At 39.2% G+C, this 11,299-nt stretch overlaps 1 protein-coding gene across 1 annotated transcript in view; it reads right to left on the reverse strand.

The window, feature by feature from the left end:
• Positions 1 to 2,936: 2,936 nt before the first annotated feature.
• The window catches only part of PHKA1 (phosphorylase kinase regulatory subunit alpha 1), a 147,729-nt gene continuing 139,366 nt past the window's right edge, over positions 2,937 to 11,299 (reverse strand). The window contains exons 28-30 of the mRNA XM_058441325.1: positions 10,542 to 10,595; positions 8,512 to 8,712; positions 2,937 to 5,244 (exon numbers count right to left, since the gene is read on the reverse strand). Of these exons, the coding sequence (XP_058297308.1) occupies positions 5,071 to 5,244; positions 8,512 to 8,712; positions 10,542 to 10,595 (429 nt within the window). The 3' untranslated portion in view covers positions 2,937 to 5,070. The remainder of the gene's footprint in view (positions 5,245 to 8,511; positions 8,713 to 10,541; positions 10,596 to 11,299) is intronic.

Raw genomic sequence — 11,299 nt, forward strand, 5'->3', positions numbered from 1 at the left:
AAAAAAAAAAAAAAAAAAAAAAAAAAAAAAAGGCTAGGGGCAGTTAGAGTGCCACAATGGTCCAAATAAGAAGTGATAATGATTTTAAACTAGGGTGGGGGCAATGGGAACAAAGGAGAAATAATGTACAGGGTAGGTTCAACAGGACTTCTTTATTACTTGGATATTGGTGAGAGGGAGGAAGATGGAAAAGGGTTGCTGAAAACTCTTAAATGTAAACTCTAAGTAAAGAAAAGACTAGAGGTAGCAATATAAGAAGAGGGCAATCGGGAGGAAGAACTCATACAGTAGGGCAGAATGGACATAGATTCTGATTTTAAAAGTGTTGAAAAGTGTTTCAGAAATTAATGGGTTAAACAATTGCAGTGATACACACACACACACTTTTTCATATAAAGAGGAGAAAGCTGAAGTCATAAGAGTGGCTGAGGATGTGGCTTTCTCCACTGGGATGCCTAATAGTCATATCCAACAGCATTTTCAAAACCAAGCTCCCAATGTCCCCACCCAAGTTCTTTCCACTCCTTTTCTATCTTTCATAGCTCAGTAAAGATACCAACATCTATCCAGTTGCCTAAGTCAGAAACCTGGGAGTTATTTGTGTTTCTTCCTTTCCTTCACCTGCAGATCCAGTCCATCAGCAATTTCCATCGGTTCTACGTCCAAGACATGCCTTAAATACATTCACTTCTCTCACTCTGTACTGCCACCACTCTAGTCTGGATACTATTATCTCTCACTTAGACTTTCTGCAGTATCTACCTGGGCTTTGCTTCCATTCTTGCTGCCTTAAACCCATTATCTTTGCAGCCACCAGAGTGAGCCTCCAAAAAAAAGTAAATCACATCATGTCACAAAACCTGCCCCACACCCTGGTGAAGACCTCTGAGCTAGGAAGAAGAGTATCATTTTTGGAAATGCCTGTGTGTAAGGGTTTAGAGGAGAAAAAGATGTCAGAAAGAAGACAAGGAATGGTCAAAGACCCCTTTTTGTCATTAGAAATTCATTGGTGCCCTATGGAACAAAACAAAACAGGAGTTAGGGGAGGAAGCCAGATTGTGGGGGTTTAAGAAGTGAAGCCAACACAGTTAAGTGTAGCTTCCTCTTTGAAAAAATGTGATTGTGAAAGGAAGGAGTTAGTCTAACAGCTTGAGGGGACGTCGGAGCCCAGAAATTTTTTTAAGATAAGAGAAAACTGCACATGTTTATAGACAGGAGAAGCTACAGGAGTTGACTGAAAGGTGAGATCATGATGACTGGCAACATAAGGAGAAATGAGACTTGTCCTGGGCCTTCAGGGATAGGCAGCGGAAAGAGGGCAGGAGATAGACTGGCCAACTGATACCCTAAATTCTGGACTCTTCTTGGATGACATGAAAAGGTATTGTTTCATGTGTCCTTTCTGATCTAGTAACAAATAGCTGAATGGTTCTAAACTGGAAACACTATCCAAGTACCCCATGCAATGTGGCAAGATGATTCGGCTATGGAGAAAGATAAACTGTTGCACAATGCTCTGGAATTGGCAACCTATTCCTGCAGCTAATCTCAAAGGGCGGCTAGACGCTTGCTCATGGTTAAGAAAGAGCACAAATCATGCTACAGGTCCCTCACCTCAATTTTCCACATTCATAACATCCATATGGTTCCTCAACTGGGAAGAAAACCCTTCTAAATGCACTTTATTTGCAGTTGGAGAACTTGAGGTCAGAGGAAGTAGCTTGAATCTTGGCTTCAAAGCTTGCTAGGGTGGTGACCCTGGGCAAGTTACTTGACTCACTTTCCTCAATCATTATTGCTAAAGGTAACATTCGAACCCGTAAGTTCAGGTTGGGCTGTGCCATATTTTTTTGGTGCTTTCCCCTGCCTTTCCCCAGAAGGGGAGGCAAACACATTACAAGGGCACCACCCTTCAGTGAATGAGCAGAGAAGCTCATTTCACTATCTGTCCAGTGACACTTCAACTGTCTTCAACTGACCCTTGTTTTCACACCACCCCCTTAATGTCATTTTCCTTGGAGAGTGTAGTTGTTGAGAATGTGAACTCTAGAGTCAGACGGCATGGGTTCAAATTCCAGCTCTATCACTTATTAGATGATTGATTTGGGGCAATTTACTTAAACCCTCAGTGCCTCAGTTCGCTTACTTGTAAGATGGAGATGGCAGTATCTATCTTACATGGCAATTGTGAAGATAAAATGGCTCACGCTAAGTGCCTATATAACAATGGCATTTGGTATGTGCTCAAATATTGGTTATTTAAGAGCCATTATGCCAAATATTTCTATATTTGGTGGGGAAGGGAGTTTCCCCCTACTGTCATCCTTACCCCCATACCACTACTGCACAAGTACTACTAGTGGTTTAAGTTCTTGGTTTTTTGGCTTAGCCTTAAAAGAAACCACACATCTGCTAAATACAGGGTGACCATATCTTTCAAACTGAGACATTTTTTGAGAGTGACACAGTGCTATTGATAATTATGCCAGTAAAACAGGCATAAATGGGGGCTGTCCTGGACAAACCAACACCTGAGGTTACTCAAGTTAAAAAGGAAATGGAGACTACATGTGGAAAATAATCTCCACTGCATTCCAGCCTGGGCGATAGAGCAAGACTCCGTCTTAAAGAAAAAAGAAAAGAAAATGTTCCCTACAGATGTCAATAAGCCTGCTTGAATTTAGTAAGCCTTGTTTGAGTGGGTATGTATTTGAATGATTAAACTGCGTTTCTTTACATATATTATCTAACATATTATAAAATGTATAATATACTATATATGTATTAATATATTAATATTATTCTACTTCAACCCAATGAATGAGCTTTGACTGTACTGTATAATTAAGCAGAGTATGTAGAATAAAGCCGTGAAATAAACTCCGATCACAAAAACACATGTAAAGATTTGCACACTGGCACCAGACATGATTTAATTGGAAATTTTATTTATTCTATTTTCAAAACATAAGGGCTTTTTAAAAAAAGTCTAACATGTCTTTTTATTACCACACACCTAAAATGAACAAAATACAAGTAGAGTTTTCTTAAAAGTTGCTTTAAAAGTTAAATACCACTGTATGGGGACCATAATGACACAATTTCATAAACTCAGAGAAATGCAGCCCTTCGACTCAGTTCAGGCGAATGAGTGTGGGAAGGAGTGGATCTTTCACCTGTGGCACTACAGATATACTCCCTGAGATTGGGGTACACCTACAACCAGTGAAAAGACAAATAGTTTCAGAACAGGTTGTAAACTTTCTTTAAAAGTGACCAGAAAATAATGTAGTCAGAAAGCTACCTACTGTGTGTTTCCATTTGCTCTGAGAGAAGTGCTGAAAAGGTTTGCTGTCCTCTTTGTTTCTACTATCTGTATTCTATCACCCTACTATATACTTACTTATTCATTATATTCATAAGATTGTCACTGGTTCTGCAAGAATTGTTTAGAGAGTCTCTCATCCCCACCCTCACCATTCCCATTATTAGGGAAAAACCTTAGAAATCCAAGATAAAGGAGGGGGTTGAAGTAGGAAGTTATCTAAGTGCAAACAGGGAAGTTAGCAGAGTCTCTGCACAATTCAGAAGAAGGACAGTTAGGAGAAACATTTGTCAAGCAAGGCTACCTACATATGGGACGAAGGAAGAGGACTGAAGCTATTCTTCCACCAACCTGTGTGTGTCAGTCTGAGTCCACAGTCACACCCCCTCTCTCACATGCAACATTCTTACTCAGTCCATCAAATGTAGACACAGATTGATATACAGACACATCAAAACTGCTTACATTCAGAAAAATTCCCATGTATGCTTATACACACACACATACACACACACAAAAATATGGGTCTTTATAAGAAATAGACACAAGCCCACAGATACCATGATATACAGGGATATGCATACTAGAATTAGGAAGTGAAGATATATATGAAAGAGTTTAAGAATAGATTGGGGGGTGGGGTGTCAGGGAGTTGAGTTGGATGCGGTAGAAAGTAGGTGAATGAGACAGAGACCAAGAGCACATGAAAAGAATGCTAAGTAGAGCAGCCATAGACTGGACTGCTGTATTTATCTTTGCCGAATACAGAGGCTTCAAATTATTGTCTGTGTTGTGTATTGGCCCGTTTTTCAAAGGCAGGGATTAGGCACATAAGGCTACCTTCAGGGAACTAAGCCACCTCTGATTCCCTCTCTGTTCCCTATGTATAAGACATTGTCCAGGCATCGTGTCTTCTTTCCCTTCCTCTCTGGAATTGGGCTCCGGGCTCCATTTCTCTGGGTTATTCTGCACTTTCTGCTGCAAATACAACTCTGAGTACCAACAATCTTTATAAAATGTGATTTCAAGTGTTAGTTCAGAAATTCTTAAATATGCACGCTGTACTTGCATTTTTTTGATATTTCACCAAAGTGAGAGAGGCATTATATGTGCAGACACAGAGAGGGCAACAGTAGAGACAATGATTCTACACAGAAACAATTTTAAATTATCACTCAGTGTGAAGCAACCTGTAAGTAAGGAAGAAAACCATGATCCAGTACTCTCTTTTCCTAAGAAAAGGCACGTAGAATAGGTAATTCTAATTTATAGCAGCATAAATATTTAACAATTTAGAGTTTACTCATTTGAAATAATGTCCCAAAGTACCCACCACTCATATACACAATAAAATCACAAATAAGAAAAACCAAGCTTTAGGAAGAAGTTATTAACACTTGCTCCTCAAACAGGAGTTAGAAAACTATGTTGGTAACAGATCTAGAGAAAAAAACACATGCAAACTTTTATGAATGATGAAAGAAATAAAGCCAATCATGACAGGCCTGGTTGAGTGTTCATTATACTCATAAGATTGTCACTGGTTCTGCAAGGTGAGCCTCCAGGTAAGTGCTCTCTTCTTCTAAAGTAGTTAGTTCATCGAAAAAGTTCTCTCTTCTTGGGAAGGATGGGACAGAAAGGGGCAGGGTCGGAGTGATTAGGCAATAACATTTTAGTTCCATGCACAATCAACCGAGGCAGGGACCAGCTGTCAAAAGGCTCCCAGAAGCCAGGAACCAAAGCCCTCATTGCATGGCACAGATGCTGTGGGGCAGGAACTCCTGCACGTAGGTGGCGGCTGCCTTGCAGAGGTAGGTCATGGTGCCAAACCTGCCACTGGGTGCACTGTCATACAGAAGAGTACAGATGCCAGATGCGGGATCCTTTGCCAACATGGTATCATCTGCACCGAGGGTTTTCTGTTTGGTTTTTAAGGGTAGAAGAAGAACACAGGGGAAAGGAAAAATTACTAATCCTACTAAGTAAAGTCCTGAGTAGTATAATTCAGAACCTCCTCCCCAACACCAATTAGTTGGGCCCTAGACTGTTTATCCAGGAAGAAATAGGTTTATGGACAAAAGGGTGAATATGAGTTTGTATACAGGCACTTTTCACTAGGTCCCCAAATCATGTGAATTATTTAAAAATTATTAATTGTTTAGAATTTTCCCCATTATGATCAATTTCTAAAAGTTAAATATAATCATTAATCTATTGAGTCATACCTATTAATAGACAAATGTTAACACAAACCACCCTAGTAGAGCTTTGGTCTGACTCTCTCTAGTACTACTCATTTCAGCTTGTATTCTTTTATCCTGCATTTGATCACAATTTCTTTCTAAGGCGACTTAATTCAAATAGACTAAGTTTTCTGAGGCTAGAGGTCTATGCCTAAAAGGGAACGCATTTTTAGATACATGGACTGACAGCAATTCATAATTTTTAAAATTAGAATTGTCCTAGAAAGCCCTGGATACTTTTCTTTTTCCTTTTATTATTATTATTATACTTTAAGTTTTAGGGTACATGTACACAACGTGCAGGTTTGTTACATATGTATACATGTGCCATGTTGGTGTGCTGCACCCATTAACTCATCATTTAGCTTTAGGTATATCTTCTAATGCTATCCCTCCCCTCTCCCCCCCACCCCACAACATGCCCCGGTGTGTGATGTTCCCTTTCCTGTGTCCATGTGTTCTCATTGTTCAATTCCCACCTATGAGTGAGAACATGCAGTGTTTGGTTTCTTGTCCTTGTGATAGTTTGCTGAGAATGATGGTTTCTAGCTTCATCTATGTCCCTACAAAGGACATGAACTCATCATTTTTTATGGCTGCATAGTATTCCACGGTGTATATGTGCCACATTTTCTTAATCCAGTCTATCGTTGTTGGACATTTAGGTTGGTTCCAAGTCTCTGCTATTGTGAATAGTGCCGCTATAAACGTATGTGTGCATGTGTCTTTATAGCAGCATGATTTATAGTCCTTTGGGTATATACGCAGTAATGGGATGACTGGGTCAAATGGTATTTCTAGTTCTAGATCCCTGAGGAATCGCCACACTGGCTTCCACAATGGTTGAACTAGTTTACCGTCCCACCAACAGTGTAAAAGTGTTCCTATTTCTCCACATCCTCTCCAGCAACTGTTGTTTCCTGACTTTTTAATGATGACCATTCTAACTGGTGTGAGATGGTATCTCATTGTGGTTTTGATTTGCATTTCTCTGATGGCCAGTGATGATGAGCATTTTTTCATGTGTTTTTTTTGGCTGCATAAATGTCTTCTTTTGAGAAGTGTCTGTTCATATCCTTCGCCCACTTGTTGATGGGGTTGTTTGTTTTGTTCTTGTAAATTTGTTTGAGTTCATTGTAGATTCTGGATATTAGCCCTTTGTCAGATGAGTAGGTTGCAAAAATTTTCTCCCATTCTGTAGGTTGCCTGTTCACTCTGATGGTAGTTTCTTTTGCTGTGCAGAAGCTCTTTAGTTTAATTAGATCCCACTTGTCAATTTTGGCTTTTGTTACCATTGCTTTTGGTGTTTTAGACATGAAGTCCTTGCACATGCCTATGTCCTGAATGGTATTGCCTAGGTTTTCTTCTAGGGTTTTTATGGCTTTAGGTCTAACATGTAAGTCTTTAATCCATCTTAAATTAATTTTGTATAAGGTGTGAGGCAGGGATCCAGTTTCAGCTTTCTACATATGGCTAGCCAGTTTTCCCGGCACCATTTATTAAATAGGGAATCCTTTCCCCATTGCTTGTTTTTCTCGGGTTTGTCAAAGATCAGATAGTTGTAATAAGCAGCATTATTTCTGAGGGCTCTGTTCTGTTCCATTGGTCTATATCTCTGTTTTGGTACCAGTACCATGCTGTTTTGGTTACTGTAGCCTTGTAGTATAGTTTGAAGTCAGGTAGCGTGATGCCTCCGGCTTTGTTTTTTTGGCTTAGGATTGACTTGGCAATGTGGGCTCTTTTTTGGTTCCATATGAACTTTAAAGTAGTTTTATCGAATTCTGTGAAGAAAGTCATTGGTAGCTTGATAGGGATGGCATTGAATCTATAAATTACCTTGGGCAGTATGGCCATTTTCATCATATTGATTCTTCCTACCTATGAGCATGGAATGTTCTTCCATTTGTTTGTATCCTCTTTTATGTCATTGAGCAGTGGTTTGTAGTTCTCCTTGAAGAGGTCCTTCACATCCCTTGTAAGTTGGATTCCTAGGTATTTTATTCTCTTTGAAGCAATTGTGAATGCGAGTTCACTCATGATTTAGCTCTCTGTTTGTCTGTTATTGGTGTATAAGAATGCTTGTGATTTTTGTACATTGATTTTGTATCCTGAGACTTTGCTGAAGTTGCTTATCAGCTTGAGATTTTGGGCTGAGACGATGGGGTTTTCTAGATATACAATCATGTCATCTGCAAACAGGGACAATTTTGACTTCCTCTTTTCCTAATTGAATACCCTTTATTTCCTTCTCCTGCCTGACTGCCCTGGCCAGAACTTCCAACACTATCGCATCTCTTCCCAGTGGCTAACAGAATGAAAATACCTATTATATGTTTTGAAAATTTTCTTACTGCCAACAGTGCCTGTCCTTCACTTACGTGCTCCTACTGTTAATACAGGCAACATTTGGGACACTTTCCATAGTTTGTATTTTTGAATGTGGATAATTTCCTGGAAGAAGATTTATTAAGAAAATAAGAAAAATGTAGGAATAAAAGTTTCACTTTCTTATTTTCCTATCGGTGAGTAGCAAAAGCAAAGCAAAACTAAAACCAAATCTCTTTTCCTTAATAGTTCAGAAAGGATATGCCATCCAGTAGTTTCTTAGTAAGTCCTTAAAACTACAAAAAGCATTGTGATCAGAAATTTGAAATGTGATGCTAATAGTATGCTTCAGGGCCTTTCAGGGAAAAGCATAAAGCCTCCTGAGTTCCAGGCAACTTTACCCTCTAACACAAACCAAAAACACATGGTGAAAGACAGAGATCTTCCTGCGGCCTACTTCTTTTGCAAACAGAGCTCAGAGCCATTACAAAGGGGGCCCAGAAAAGAAGTATGAGGAAGAGGCCACAAAAAAGTGACTGTGGCTCCTCAAAGACCTCTGAATGTCATCAGGTTAGAGTAAAAACATTTCTCTATTGAGAAAACAATAGGTTTGCCTACCTGTTCTTGAAGGAACAAGTCATTGGCAATATGCACTATTTTTTCCACAGCAATGATGCTTCCGATGCTATGAATTTCAATATCTGCCAGCATGGTGAGGACAAGGATGGCTTCAACCAGCAGCTGGCGGTACTCTGGCTGAGGTACACGATTCAGGACAGACTCCACATGAACAGAGAATTTAATCTCACCTGGAGTCATCTGTGATAGAGAAAAAGAAAATCACTCCCTAAGAGTCCATCATCCAAGAAACATCAATCACCTGCTCTGAAAGGCAGTAAAAACACTATAGCCATGAGCATTGATTCAGCCCCCTTCAAAATAACTGAGTGAGTAAACTGCTTCAATATTTTTGGAGGGCAATCTGGCAATGCATGAAAAGAGCTATAAGAGTGTCCATGCCCTCCAGCCCATAATCTTATTTCTGAGAGTGCATCCTAAGATAGTAATTCAAAAGAGGAAGAAAGCTTCATATAGAAGAGTACTTATAGTAGCTTTAGTCACAAATGTAAAACTAGAAGTAACTTAAGCATGGGAATGGCATATCATGGCATAGCAACTTCATGAGTTTTTACATGACTGTTTATTAAAATCTGATGACTGTAAATAAAGGAAAAACTGAGGTAAAACTTAAAATTGTATGTATAATACATAAAAATTAGAATTATGTAAAACATCCGTATACTATTAGATTAAAAAGGGCATTAAGAAATGTAAAGTTATTTTGGGGTGAAGGGGACTGAGAAGTATGCTTTGGTAAACTTGTATTGAGTATATATCCTCTAGGGAGGCAATGTAGATTTGGAGTATAAAGACTTGGGTTCAAGTCTTATCTTTGTTAGTTACTAGTTATACAACCTTAGACAATTAATCTCTAAATTTGTTTCCTTATCCATAAATTAGGAATGATAATTCCTTCTTTGCCTATTTTACATAATGGTGTTTAAGACCAAATTTAAAAATGTAAAAATAATGTTTGAAGACTCTTAAAGGTACTTTTCAGGTATGTATTATTAATTATATGAACATTTCACTCTTGCATAAAGGTAGAGAAAAGACAAATGGGGGACACGGCATTCTTGATTAGAGAAAAGGCCTGTAGGCAATAGTGAAGCCTTGAAGCATAACATTAGCTTTCTGTACCTGTCCCCCAAGATACTATCTGCAACAACCCCAGCATTTTTTTTTTTTTTTTTTTTTGAGACGGAGTCTCGCTCTGTCACCCAGGCTGGAGTGCAGTGGCACAATCTCGGCTCACTGCAAGCTCCGCCTCCTGGGTTCACGCCATTCTCCTGCCTCAGCCTCTCTGAGTAGCTGGGACTACAGGCGCCCGCCACCACGCCCGGCTAATTAGCATTTTTGAGAACTTTCTACTATTGAATCTTACTACTTCAATCATGCTAACACTAGCTCCTTTGTTGACTGTGTGTAAAAGCTAGTTTTTATAATTTCTGTGTAATTTGGACAAAAAGGAAAATATAAAAGCATCTGATAATCTATGTCTGTGGTTCATGGTAATATTTTCCAACCATGGTTATATATCAGAATCATTCTACAGATTAAAAAAAATACAGATGCTCACGTCCCATCCGTGGAGATTCTAATCCACTAAATTGGAAATTGGAACCCAGGTTACCCCAACATATAGTTGTAGCTAACAACCACTGGTTTATGTTCTAATGGTCTATAAACATCCTACTAGAGAAAGGTGGGAATGTGAAGGACGGGAGACATGAGAAGTCATGCATTCGTAGAATTTGATCCCTCTGCCTTGTCTAACCCTCACAACACTCACATAAGCCAGCCTAACTTAATCAACCATTAAAAGAATTTGTCTTCATATAAAGTAATCCATACGTATTCTATAATATTCTCTTTCAATTAAAAAAATTCTCTTTTCTTCAAATGCATTTCACGTTCAGTTGATTTATAAAAGCATAGATCTGTCACTTTGAAAAATAAGTGATCACTGGGATACTTTAGCCAGAAAAGTTATCAGTCACATAAATGTGCAAGAAAGAGACTCTTACCTCTCTAGTGGTAGAAGAAGGAAGGACAAATCCTTCCACAGAAAGTCCGTGACACTGCAAAAGAGAAAAAAACCATATCACCAAAAACCATATCACCAAGGATAGACAAACAACAGGGAGGCTGTAAGGAGACACTGTATTTCTAAGTGTGCTTCATGTGGTATATGCTGAGTAATTACAGACTAGGCAAGGGGCTCTGCAGTCCAAGTGCCCCTGCAGTCCAAGTGCCCTTGCCATGGGGTTGTGATTCCTAAGTGCCAAGATGCAGGATTGGACTATAGGAGACCTAAGGTTCATCCTCCACTTAGGGAAATGGAATGAGTAGGAAAGCTCTATCTTTTGGGATAGACTAGTCCCAAATATTCAGAGACTATCTGGAAAGATATCATACTAGGTCGCACGGCCATCACAAAAAGGCCTTGGAAAACAATTTTAGGCCATAGGAAAAAACTCAAGACATGCATTTATTTATTTACTTATTTTTTAGTGAGCAAAAGTTTTCTTTTTTTTTTAAATCCTTGCTTTTTTTATTATTATACTTTAAGTTCTAGGGTACATGTGCACAACGTGCAGGTTTGTTACATATGTATACATGTGCCATGTGGGTGTACTGCACCCATTAACTCGTCATTTACATTAGGTATATCTCCTAATGCTATCCCTCTCCCCTCCCCCAACCCCATGACAGGCCCCGGTGTGTGATGTTCCCCATCCTGTGTCCAAGTGTTCCCATTGTTCAATTCCCACCTATGAGTGAG

This window comes from Hylobates moloch, unplaced genomic scaffold (genome assembly GCF_009828535.3).
Source record: "Hylobates moloch isolate HMO894 unplaced genomic scaffold, HMol_V3 SCAFFOLD_7, whole genome shotgun sequence".
Lineage (NCBI taxonomy): Eukaryota > Metazoa > Chordata > Mammalia > Primates > Hylobatidae > Hylobates > Hylobates moloch.